Here is a 13,748-nt window from a genome sequence, read left to right as displayed (position 1 = left end):
GAAATTACTCCCTCTCTGTTACTGTTGTCCATAAGAATGAATGAATAATAGAAATAGCTTATGACCTGGTGGATTAAAGATGGAGCTTATTAGACATGCAAAATGATCCTGGGAACCTTTATATTCACATAGTTTGAGAAATTATGCACACACAATGTCTTAGCTGGTGCTGCCATAACAGAATACCACAGACTGGATGGCTTCAACAATTGGAGCTTATTTCTCACAGTTCTGGAGACTGAAAGTCCAAGATCAAGGTGCAGTAGGGTTGGGATCCGGTGAGAACTGTCTCCTTGAGTGACAGGTGGCTGCCTTCTCTCTGTGTCTATACATGGCCTTTCCTTGGAGGGAGGCAGAGGAAGCAAATTCTCTGCTGTTTCTTACAAGGGCACTCATCCCATCATGAGGGGCACACCTTCATAACCTCATCTAAACCTTACTACCATCCAATGACCCCATCTCCAAATTCCATCACACTAGGAGTTAAGCTTCAACAAATGGATTTTAGGGGAACAGGGTTCAGTCTATAACACACAAGATCTGAAAGGTGAGGAAGAGAGGACACTTAGTCCTAAGTGTCTGTGTAATTCACTGTGGATCCACCCTAGAATTTATTTCACACTAAAACATATTCACATAGATTTTATGTCATTGCTTTAATTGATATACATGCAATAATTGTAATACTTTCTCCAGAAGTTATTCATTGTGTTTTTAACATGGAATAATGAAGATTCTATATGTGTTATTTGTATAAGCCGTAAAAACATGACAGTATAAAATTAAGCCATCCAGTAATACTCTCATTTAAAATCTAAAACTGTTTCTTTCATCAGCTGCCTAAGGGTTCTGCCCACTAGTGAGGAAAGAGAGGTATAATAAGCTTCCAGATACCATTTACCATTTATTACTGAGACCAGCTACTTGACAAAGTGAGCTTATTCAGCCAGGCTTTCAACAACACAGTTTTCTATTTCTAATTCTGGTAATATTAAGTACTCTTTTGGCAGAAACTCCAAGGCAATTTAATAAACAGTAATGCATATATGTGTCAACAGGGCTCTTTAGAAAGGTAATGAATGGATGAACATATACATCCTCACTTGGATTGTTAAACCCTATTAAGCAACTTGGATTCAATTCAAACTTCTTTAGAAACGCTCTATATATAATGTTGACCACAGTGTGTGTCCACAACTAATGCTCACTAAAAGCAGCAACACTAAGATTAATAGCCTCAGCAAAGTAATCTGTGACTCGGGCAATACTGGAAAAACACCTACATGAAAACTTAAATCCAGGTTTCATGCTTGTAAATATCAGACTCCATATTAATATGAGATCATACACTCACAAAACTGACCTTCTAGAAAGCTGTAAGTGAAATAACGTTGATTGAGTCTTTTTTGCTGGTGCTTATCCCTTTAGTAACTTGATTACGTATAATGTGAGTGTGAGTTACCTACCAAAGACTAAAACAATTTAAGCAAAAATATAAAAGTGGTCCAGTTCTTAAATAGATTAAGGACTGGCCATCTCATTTGCACACTAATCATCAAGTGTTTTGTGCATGTGTGACGCTAAGACCACCCCTATCCCCATCAATGTCAAACTACTGGTGGAAATAAGACCTGGTAATAAGAATGAAAAGAATTACAGTCTATTTATTTATATAGTGCATGACACTTTTTCACAGCTATTTAGCAGATCACTACATTTGATCTTCACAACAATCCTGTGAAATAAGTAGCACCAATTACACTTCAAGAGGAACCTGAGATAGTAATAAGGTACATTGTGAATGTAGGTGCAGATCAAAACAGTTGCAAAATACTTTTAAAACAAAACATGACCTGATTGATTTTCATGTTTGTAAAATGGCAATCCAGTGTTTGTGTAGTTTTGAATGACTAAGTGAATTAATGAAGTTCCATGCTTAAAGCTTTCTAAGGTGCTTAAAAGCTAAGAATTAAGCTATAAAGCACTTTATTGTTTGAGTTATCTCAAATCAGAAATTGAAGTAAAAAAAAAAAAGAAAAGAGTTTAGTACTGTTCTTGTAAGGTCCCAGAGGATAGGAATTAGGGCTTATATTAACATAGATGAGGACCCAGGATCAGTGATGGTGCTAGAATCAACCTGAGTGGATATAAGGAGCCCAGTTAATGCACCATCCAGGATCTGCTCAACTGAGCCTACCTCAAACATGTGCTTTGCTTTCTGTCCTTTATCCATAAAACTCAGTTGCTGGCACATCTACCAAAAAAGCGGATGACACACTCAAACACGGTAATTGAGGGACGGTAATAAAGTCACTATTTACAAAGGTGTTGACATAGTTAAGAGGCACCAATAAGGGATGGCAGATCACCTTAGTGCAAGCAACAGCAAGGATCCATTATCACCCTTAGGCTGAGGGGCAAGGGAAGGAAGCAGCCACTGAAACCTGGTGAGAGTAACCGTGTGGAGAGGGTCACCACACACACGACCTTCAGCAGAGGGACGCATGAGCTGGATGGAAGGGAGCAGCCTCACTCTCTTCCCTGCCTCCAGTCTCTGCCATTGCTTTGGCCAATCCCAATCTGAAGCCAGAGGAAAAGGGAGCTCATGAATGCAATCTGTAAAGGTCAGCCTCCTAGGGAACAATTCAATGGGTGGAGCAGGGATCTTTAGAGGCAAGTGGAAAAGATCAAACACGGTGAAGAAAAATAAATTCCATGCCTTACACTTATAATTCTGCCAAAATTTAATGATTCTTTGATTAGAGACTCAATTTATGTAATTTTTCTGTTTTGCAAAAATCCAGATAAACTGCCTAAGGTTAAGTACTTATAGAAAAATTATGTTGAAAGGTGAATCTCTCTGGAATTAAATTCAAATGCTTGATTGAGCAACTAGGCTATGTAGACTAGAGAGGGAGAATGAGAGAACCCAGGTTTTTATTCAGCCGCCATGATTCCAGTACAGACTTGAGCCACCCATTACAAGAGGCACTATGGCAACCAGCCCAGAATCAAGGGGGAGGGGGAGGAGAATGGAGGATGTAACCTAGCAACAGAATCTTTAGGCCACAGTGTGCTCATAAATTGTCAAAATGGTAGTTAGTGATATCAGAAAACATAATTAAATGAAGAGACAGTACCAAAAAAGAATGAGTGGGGACATAGAGAGCAAATATCTAGGTATATGGGTAAGAAAGATAAAATATTTATTTAAATTAAAATTCCTGTGTAACACTTCTTTACGGTATATTATTTTAAATAAATGTACACATGGAGTAAAAACTGTTTAGAAGGAAACACAATTGATTTCCATTGGAAAAGCATGTGGCTGAAATAGAGTTTTTTAAGTATAAATTTGAAAAATTAAATGATTGTGATCCCAACCTTGAAGTGTTAACTCAGCAAACATGTATCTTCAGGCTTATTGACTCTATCATTTAGATCAGTTTTGGTATTTCCTCCTGATTGACATTTGAGAAACGTTCCTGTAGAAAATTACCTATGAGCTAGCCATATCATGCAGATAATAAATTAACACCAATATCAGAGTTAGGACTATTTCCCTTTATTAACCCTACTAATTGCGTTCATTTACCCACACTCTCTGATTTTAGCAGAGTATGTTAATTGGTGTACTAACTACATTTTCCTATTTTCTGTATTTTGATGTTCTTGGATCTAGGGGCTTCACTGACTGAGGAAAGATTGTCCCTCCCAGGACTAGCCAATTCTTAGAGGTAGCGAAAGACTCACCAGGGAGTGTGCCTTTCAATGCAAGGAGCAAGTCCAGAGCCCAAACTCAACTTCTGGCTCTTACACGCCACAGGGCAGTATTTCTCTGCACAAATCTCCCCAGGGCCACAGACTAGGCAACAAGGGACAGCCTCTACACCCAGAGCCTGTGGAAAAATTATTCAATCTAGCCAGTTCTAACCCTACTCACCTTGCCTTGCTTGGCCTTTCCCACGGAAACCAAAATAAAGCCCAAGCGTTCCCCTTTCTCCTCCTACCTCCTACTTGACCCTGGTTCTTCCCCCATGTGACCCTGCATGGGCTGGTATGCCCTCTCCTTTTGGAAACTGCAACAAGCTGTTTTTTTCCAATGGCAATCATCTCCTGATCTTCTGTCCTCATTATAATGGAATAATAATAATAAAACCTAGGTTTTAAAACAATTGTTCTAGTTATTACTGCCTATTTTAACTCTTGAAGGAAACATTCACTAAATATTTTAGAGATTGATTATTGACTCCAAGTTCATCTGTTTGCTGGCTGTGATGTCAGGCACAACTTCTACAAGTCTCTGTCCTTTGCAAAATGAGGAAATTCCCTACCAGCAGATCAGTCAGTCCTCTTTCTGTCGTTCTGTTTTTATAAAACATAACACTTAAAGTTTATACTAAATTATCCTCCCATTGGGAAATATAGATGATCTCCCTTTTCTGCTATCTGCCAAAAAAATCTGTAACTGCACCTAGTTACAATTTTATTTACTTGAGACCAGCGAAGTCAGTTCTGACACAGTGAAGGTTGGACAGTAAAAACCCCACAAGGTGGCGGTAGAGGCAACGGCATCAGCGGCCAGAGGCAGTGCAGAGGCAACCGAGGAAGGCGGCAAGGGGAGGCTGCCCCGCTGAGTCCCCTTCTGAGAATGGCCTGGATACCGCTGAAAGCGTAGGACGCGACCTGCGCTGCTCTCTGTGTGCCGGCTCCGCGGAGGAGACGCTGAGTCATCGAGGTTCCGGACAACAAATAAGCCACAGGCAGTGCCTGGCCCCACCTGAGCACCTGGTTCAGCTTTCAGAGTTCATTTTGTGAGGAAGTTCAGGTTTTCTCTACATTCACTGCAGTGTTCTACAAATGCTAAATGTTGCTGTCATTCTTGATTCCTAATTAACAACCCACAGCACATCTATGGGCACCTAAGCAGTCTGCTCCTGAGAAACAAAACCTTTCTGAGATGTGTAAGATCAGGTGTCGCCCGCAGTCCATGCTTGCAGTTTAACATTCATCCACTATGTGATTTTATCTTTACCTTCTTTACCTTCATCTTAAAGTATTTTTAAATAGATCATTTATAGCAATAAAATAATTGGAACCACTCTATCATTAAAATTTTTAAAATCTTCTACATAATAAGAGTATGTCCCTCTTGAGGTTTTTACTGCGTTTGAGGGAGAAAGAATCAATGAAATGAAACCACCCGTGCCAATAAACTTCTAAACCTGTGTACCAGTCCTGAGGTTGGGAAAAGACGACGCAAGCTGCCGGAGGGGTGCCGAATCTATACACCCTCAACACAAACATGCACACAGACACGCACATGCGATGCACAGATACACATATGTTCTAATTAGGCATTCAGAGGAGAAAACATTAAATTCTCTTAGCTGTAATCAGGGAATATATTTTATAAAAATATTTTAAAATTTTATAAAATTTAATTTTCCCAGCTGAGGTTAAACAAGTTCCTTGTTTCAGTTCTCGTCCTGCAAACCAGTGTCTTTTTCACCATATACTTAGTGCCAGTTTTTTGCATTTTTGTGCCTTTCGTTGGTGATTTCAGAGTTTAAAATGGCCCCAAGCATAGTCCTGAAGTTTTATCTAGTGTATCTGAGCACAGGAAGGCTGTGTTGGCCTCACAAAGAAACTATGTACTAGATAAGTTTCATTCAGATGTGAGTCATGGTATTGCTGACCCTGAGTTCAATGTTAAGGAGTCAACAATACAGTTTAAATAAAGGGTCTTCAAACAGAAATACAAACAAAACAAGGTTATGTACTGGTTGGTTTTAGAAATGTTGCGACCAGTGGCTCACAGGAACCTAATTCTCTACTTCCCCAGAAACAGTGGTTCAGTATTCACTAATTCAGTGCCTTTATAGCAAATAATGAGACTCAACTGCACTCTCCGCTGGCCCTAAACCAACAGAGGCCCTGCTCCCTAGTTCTCAGCTCTGGCTGGAGAGTGGGGTCACAAGCGGAATTGAAAGGAGAAATAACTGACAATGAAGTTCCAGTCATGGAGATTCTGATGCAGTGGATACTTGTGTACATCTCTCCACGTGAGTCAAATATGCAGCGAGGCCTGAGAACAACTTTCTACCACAACAGGGAACTGAACTTCCTAATGGGGAAGCTCTTCAAGGGCAATGTGTGTGCTCAGGTGAGGAAAGCACCTAGAACACAAGTTTTTCTAGGCTCCTTTGGATTATTTTTGTATTTTCGTATTCGTATAAAATGGCTAGCGCTCCTATGACGAACGATACCTTACTATCAGAAATCGGAATTGTTTAGAGTTTTGAATGGATATCATTTTACTTTAGGGGCACAACCCAGGTCCAGCCCAGCAGACATATCAAAGTTCCTGCTAGGGGACTCCAGGAACATTTTATTTTTCTTTACTGTTCGGAAAAGGCAAATGGGAGAGACTCTATGTTCTATCCCCCAACAAGATGCTTTTCATTGAAGCTGTAGGAAGATATGTTTGGAGCTGTTGTAGCCATTTTGCAACCACGCGAGAAAAGCCAAGAAAATTACAGGACACATCCCAGAGTTCTGACCTCGATGACTCATTGAGTTGTTACATGAGAAAAATCAATCCCTCTTGCTGGGCCCATTTCCTCGGGTGTTCTTTACCTCGCAGCTGAGTACTGAGATGGCCTTCCTGTCCTACAGAGCACGCTAAGCCTGGCTCAGATCCCAAGAAGTCTGAGGATTCCTAGAGGGCTTCGGCTCTCAGCACCTCCCTTGGATGGAATTCTCCGCCCGTGCTCCCTGTCTCACTTTCTACAGATACACTTTCTATGCACATCTGCTCCACCACGTGGGGCCACTGTGTCTCCTTTACTAATCCAAGCACCACAACACAAATCTATTACTTGTGGCCGACTTTCAGGAAAGCTCTAGGCCAAAGAAGGGTCAGTACAGCAAATACAACACAGGAATGAACTTGTTATTCAATCCGGGGCACTGCCGCTCACACATCCTGGCCATCCCTGCCATAGGGAGTCTCTCACGGGTTCTTTCTCCCCTTGGAATGTCAATGGGAACTACATCTGGAGAGCTGGTCCCTGGAAATCTCTTCCTCACAACTGAGACCATATCAGCTCACTGTCTGTTGAACAGATGTTGAGTGTGTGTATGTATGTGCACATACATGCATTTACACATATATTTATGCAATAAGATAGTGGTAGGAAATACATTTAAAATATTAATAATGCCTATCTCTGGGTGATGGGATTATAAGTAATTCATATAATCTCCTTCAATATGACAATTTCTCCCCTGAAATTTCTGCAGAGAATACAAACTATTTTTAAATAAAAATGAATTTTATTAAAATATTCAATTTCAGGAACAAATCTGCTGGATAGCATGTCTGGCAATAGGCTATGAAATATATTCAGGTTCCATGTATACTGATATTTGTCACAAAGCAATAACACTAGCAATTTGAAATGTTCTACTTCCAAGATCTAACAGCTGAATTTCTTTCCCTTCCCATAGCTCTCTTGCCTTTCACCTCCACACCTTCCTCCTCCATTCTTATTAATACTGCTCTTTAAATTTACCACAATCTCTAGCCCTTGAGAAGCTCTCTGGAGCTCTGGTATCCAAGTATTTTGTTCTCGATCCCTATCAGCTAAAATATTTGAACACGGACCTCAATAAATATATGAATATTTATTTAGAAAATATTCACATCTACAGCTGTAATAACATATCATAAAATACAAACAAAAACTTAAAAGTAAGGGCTCGGATGAAGAGGAAATAAGATTTCAAAATGTAATTGATATAATCTACTGCATTAAAATAAAAATATTTAGTAACTGATGATCTTTTTTTTTTTTTAAGTCTTAGTTTAACCCTTTGTGACTAAGCAATTCAAAAGTTTGGTTCAACTTATCTCAATATTTGATTCCAATAACTCAGTCTACAGCAATAATTCATGTCCCCTACTCCTACTTCATGACTTTGTCAGTTATACAGGAGCTGAAGTGAAATAAAAATATTTAACTAATTGTATGGGGTGGGTACTAAGCGACAAGTAGAGATGCTCCTCAATCAGAATGGACACAGGCTAAGCCATCTAATCCCATAGCTAAACGTCAACCACGATTTCAAGGACAAGACAACAGCACTCTACTTACCTTTGACTGTGGTTTGCTCTTAAGCCTTTGTTTTAAAATAAAGTAAAAGAAGCACAGCCATTCTATGCTTTTGAGGCAAAGGTGCTGTTTTAACAAAACATGTGCAAATATGCAAGTTACTGGCTTTGAAAGGACTTAAGCTTTGGGGGAAGCATTTAGCAAAACGGATGTTTGGAAAATTTTTCAATAACATCTAATTTTTTTGCCAAAACTGTTCGTTACGTAGAAAAGCTTTTACATGTGCACACTCAAAACCAAACACTTTATAACTGAATTTTTGGAAGTAATTAAGAAATGGGTATCCTGATCTAGTAAACGTAGCCAGAATTTCCTTTTCTATTTTGGACCTATTTATGTTTTTGAAATATAAACAGTATCCTTCTAACAAACTTTTCTGCTAAATCAGCCTATCAGCTTCCGTTTCTAGTGAAAAAGGATCCTATGTAAAAACGCAATTAAATGGCTAGTTACTATATAATGTTTATGTGCATAACTAAGCTATTTCCTTATAAACTGTACATTCACCGAGGGCTGGCCCCATCTCTTGCTCATCATCTGTCTAAGAACGCCGGCAGTCACCAACAGGGCACGTATAACGTGCCAGGACCGGCGCTAAGTACTCAACAATCTTATGACACAGTACTGGTATTATCAACCTTCCCATTTTACAGCTGAGAACTCAATTTGAGGTTATTTCCTAAGATCACACAACAATTAACAGGCAGTGCTGAGATGTGAATCCTGACATCCTGAGCTCACGGCCTCTCTGCTTAATCACAACTCTATTCTGCTACTTGAAGGGCATCTAACTTTAAATTACACAGAGTAGTCTCTTTACTGATACAATTTAGTAAACAAATGAAAAACAATTCTAGAAGCATTTCTTCATCAAATTAAATTTATTGTCATTTTCTTTGGAAAAGCACTACTGTTATGTGTGGCCATTACATTATAGTTCTAGTTTGTCAAAGAAGTGGCAGCTATGATTTTTACTACTTCTTAATTGTGGAAACCTCATATAGTAAGTTGGCTAACAGCAAGAATTTGTTATCTAGTATCTCCCTGAATTGCTACTTAAAGAACAAAATGCTAAAAGGTGACTTCTAAAACTGATGGAGACTGAAATATTTCTTTTGGGTTTAAAAAGGAAAGGCAGCTCTAGAAAAGAAGGAAACGATATAGGTCAGCATAATTTCCTACCTCAAAGGAGAAAGGAAACAGAAACTTACACTTGGAAACAGTGAGGAGGATGATAATGAAAGTTATTTCAAGACACTTGACAGAGGAAAACTAAACAATCAGAAACTAAACTAAAACTTGATGCAAAACTATAGATGAGGAAAAAGGCTACATTTTAAGAGACTGTGGCTTGGCTTTATTTCTCCTCAACTTCCCTCCTTTAGAAGTGTTCCTCTCAAGATTACGGTAGATTCCTAAAAGAAGACGTTTCTTTCTATTTTCCCTCAGGCACTCCTCCCCAATCAGTCCTCATCACTCAGTGCTCATCCAGCACAATGACTCTTACTTGACAGGAAATATGTATTGTTATAGACGGATATTATGGGATGCTAGCAGGGAGGACCAGGAGAGGGTGTCTATACAGAAAATCAACCAGTGAAACTGTCATGTGCATTCTTAGGTAGATCTTACCACAGTCCTCACAGCACTCAGCCTCACCACACACATTGTATGTTTTCTAGTTATTATTTATTTTCTGACTTCCCACCCCCATTAGAATGTGAGTGCCATAAAAGTAAAAACTTTGTTTAGTTTTGTAAACAGCACCTAGTGCAGCGTTGGTCCCATAGCAGATGCTTAATAAACATTGCTTAAGTGACTGAATAAATAGAACCTAAATTACCAGATGTTAAAACGTCTAAATCTGACCCTCTCTTACCAAAGACAGCAACTCTGTGGTGTTATGAAGATGAAGTTATCTTCCCATATTTAATCAGCAACCCCTTCTCATTCCCCAGTGTTTGAAACTACAGGACAGAAGTGTGAATACCAGGGGCCAGAATGTTTTTTGGTTTGCTTATTTGTTTTTGCTTTAACGGACTGAATCAAGCCTGCCAGCACCTGAGAAGGTGAGAATGGACCATAGTGTAATTGCCCTAAAAGGTATCTTTGTAGACACATAACTAAAATTAATCATCTGAACATTTCTATACCAACATCTAATGTGATTCTCTTCTATCTACAAGATAAATGTCCTCAAGGAAGAAAAGATACGGTAATGTTTTATAAAGAGACAGCAAAGAATAGCACAAATCAGGCCCAGCTACAAGTCCAAGGTTCCATTGCACTTCAACAACTTTCACTGTGTATTTGACTTTAGTTTAGCTGCTAGAGGCAAGGCAGATAAAATTCCCACGGGGGGGGGGGGATCAGCAAGGGCCTACTATTCGTAGAGTATTGTACTGGTCCTGTGTCTATATGTCCTTTCTTCAAGCAGCTTACCGTTTGGGGGGAGGAAAAAGGCTTAGCTACATAATATAATTAGTGAATAAAATAAAACAACAGCAAAAAGTACTCAATTGGGTACTTTGTATGCCTCCGATAAATACAAAGATTCCGTATTTCTCTTATACAGTCCAAAACACCACCAGGCTTCCCTGGCCTATCCAAACTTCACTGAATGTGCATTGCTAACAGATTACTTTCCCTCAATGTATCTTTCTTAAAGCCTAAACGACCCCTCCTTCCTCCATATAATTCTGGACCAGGAGGTTCTCCTTCTGAAGCAGACACACCACCACCCACAGTCAGCCAGGGCTGCAGAATGCCTTGTGTGAATGGCAACCTGAAGGACTCAGATTTAAGTGGCTTCCGTACTGAACTGAAGCTGCCATTTTTCAGTGTGGGTGTCTTTTTTTTCCCTCATGACATAGACAAATGTTGATGTTTACTACAAGTTGGTACATTAGTTGCTAATTAAGTTCCTAGCTGCTCCAGCCAAAACTTGCTGTATTGAATCCAAGAAAAGAATGGCAGCTACATCAAAAATAAGTTGTTGGGGATTTTGTTTTGTTTTATTAAAGGAAAGTTGTATATTAAAGAATATGGGAAACTTACACGCTGGGCGATACCAAACCTTCCGTCTTGGCTTCCTCCTAAACTGAGTTGGTGGTTCAAGTCTTTCGGCGTCTGTCACCAGGCCTTGGTCAGAGCCAAATAAATATTATAATCTATGCATGAGGCAATAAAGTTAATTGTTTATCATTACTTGCTGTTTTTCATACCCACCCACAAATCCCCAGAGAAAAGAGTTCTTGGGCATCCTCAGCAGGGCAGGTTTATTCTGGAAAGGGTGCAGAGGTCCCTTCATCCTGGGGTTCTGGGGTTACATATCTCTCAAAAGATGCCTTCTTAGCTTCATCTCTCTGCCTGTGCCCTGTAATCTTACCATTCAGACGGGGCCAGAGGCTGCCTGCATTCACCCGTCAACGATAACACCTTCCTGTTGACATCAGGGTCTCTGGCGGTTTCTGTTCACCTCTGGGCTGGGAAGTCTCCAATCACGCGCTTTCACGCCCAGGGTGAAGCGAGACGGCCGTGGGAAAGAAACCTGCATTTTGGGGCCAAACCCTGCAAGACAGACAAATACCCGCGTACACTACTGGAGCGATCCTGTCTTACTCGGTGGAAGAGAGAATTCGCTTTCCTTTTCCCTTGCCCTTTAACCAAAGGACTCATCTCGCCAGAACTTAGCAAAGAGTGGCCCCTCCCCGACCAAACAGACTCGCCCCGCCCGGCCAATTACGTGTGGAAACTACTGAAAGAAGAGAATCGAAACAGAAACAAGCCAGGGAAACTATATAACCGCCGGGAGGAAAGCTGGCCTCGAAGCTCCCTCCCCGGGCGCGCAGCGGCGGCGCCCCAGACCCGCGCCGAGCCGCGCAGCGCACACACGCGAGGGGCCGCGCCCGCCCCGTCCGCCCGGCGCTCCCGCCGCCGCGTCCCGCCCACCTGCCCCCCGGCCCGCCCGCCCAGGTGCCGCTGCGCCCCCGCGCGCCGGCCCGGGGGCCTCGTCGTCGTGGGGCGCGGTGCTGCAGACCCTGCGGGACTCACGTCTCGTCTGAGGCGCGGAGAACGGCAACTTGTCCGTCGACTTGCGAGAATTTTCTCGCTCCTCTGAGAAGGAAAGATGTCGTCGGATGGGAATTCCGCAGACAAGTATTTCTGCTATCTCATCTCGTGCTTCAGGGCCAGAGTGAAAACATACATCCAGGTGGAGCCGGTGCTGGACTACCTGACCTTCCTGCCCGCAGAGGTGAAGGAGCGGATTCAAAGGGCGGCTGCCACCACCGGGAACATTCAGGCAGCTGATCTCCTTCTGAACACCTTGGAGAACGGGGTCTGGCCCCTCGGCTGGGCCAGGATATTTGTGGAGGCCCTCCTGCGAGCAGGCAACCCTTTAGCCGCCCGCTATATGAACCCGGAGCTCACCGACTTGCCCTCCCCATCCTTCGAGAACGCTCACGATGAGTGTCTCCAACTGCTGAACCTCCTTCAGCCCACACTGGTGGACAAGCTTCTAGTTACAGATGTCTTGGATAAATGTGTGGAGGAGACACTGTTGACAGTGGAAGACAGAAATCGGGTAGGTATCAATTCAAATGGAGCTGGACTTTTAGGTGGATTTTGCAACTCAGGGTTTTTCCTTCGTTTGCCCCGTTTCCAATGTTCTTCGACATCTTTAGGTAAATTTGGTTCCCTTCTTCCTTGAGAAGAGGATGTCTAGGCTCCTAAAAACATAGTTTTGAAAATTTAAGCACAAAGTTATTTTTCTAATTCTTTCATTGAAATAAAGAGGCGTTAACTCAAGAATAATAATGTATGCCATTAGGTAACATTTATTAAACATTTACTATGTCCAATTAGCATCATTTGCAAAATATATCACCAGAATTCATCCTCAAAATAATCTATTGAGCCTTTTAATGTTATTAGCTGTACCGTTTTACAGATGAGATAACCGAGGCAGTTTAAATTACTTGTGAAGGTCTCTTGAGAAGTCAGGGCAGAGCTTGGGATTTAGGACCTGGTGATGTGGAAATTTATGTTTTATTTTGTATAGTTCCATAGAACAGAGTTCAGCAGACCATAACCTATGGGCTAAATCGAGCCCAAAAGCTAAGAATGGTGTTTAAATTTTAAAATTTTCAGTTCATAAAGTTTTATTGAAACACAGCCATGCTCATTCATTTACATGCTGTAACTGCTCTTGGGCTTCAAGAGCCGTTGAACAGAGACCATGTAGCCCACAAAGCCATATTTATTATCTGGGCTTTAGAGGAAAAAAAATTGCCAATCTCTGGCTATATTATGCACTATGCTATTTAATTTTGGTCCAAATGGGGAAACTATATAACACACACACACACACACACACACACACACACACACACACACACACACACACACACACACACCTTTTATTTCCTTTAATCAAAATTTCAACATTCTCTGCGAATCCAAAAATTGGAGGTATTTAATTGAAAAAATATGTTGATAGTTGTAGTTTTCCATATTAGTAAAGGAATAGTGGATTTTTTAGATGGCACTTGGACAGGGTGAATTTTACAG

The 13,748-nt window shown here is 41.0% G+C and overlaps 2 protein-coding genes across 2 annotated transcripts in view; one reads left to right on the top strand and one right to left on the bottom strand.

Annotated features, from left to right (window-relative positions):
• The window catches only part of GCA (grancalcin), a 34,065-nt gene extending 22,212 nt beyond the window's left edge, over positions 1 to 11,853 (bottom strand). Inside the window, exon 1 of the mRNA XM_064484858.1 lies at positions 11,566 to 11,853. Coding sequence (XP_064340928.1) covers positions 11,566 to 11,568 — 3 coding nt within the window. The 5' untranslated portion in view covers positions 11,569 to 11,853. The remainder of the gene's footprint in view (positions 1 to 11,565) is intronic.
• A 316-nt stretch (positions 11,854 to 12,169) lies between these two features.
• Positions 12,170 to 13,748, top strand: part of IFIH1 (interferon induced with helicase C domain 1) — a 50,795-nt gene continuing 49,216 nt past the window's right edge. The window contains exon 1 of the mRNA XM_010985569.3: positions 12,170 to 12,762. Coding sequence (XP_010983871.2) covers positions 12,307 to 12,762 — 456 coding nt within the window. The 5' untranslated portion in view covers positions 12,170 to 12,306. The remainder of the gene's footprint in view (positions 12,763 to 13,748) is intronic.

This window comes from Camelus dromedarius, chromosome 4 (genome assembly GCF_036321535.1).
Source record: "Camelus dromedarius isolate mCamDro1 chromosome 4, mCamDro1.pat, whole genome shotgun sequence".
NCBI lineage: Eukaryota > Metazoa > Chordata > Mammalia > Artiodactyla > Camelidae > Camelus > Camelus dromedarius.
This window is presented reverse-complemented; position numbering and strand designations above follow the sequence as displayed.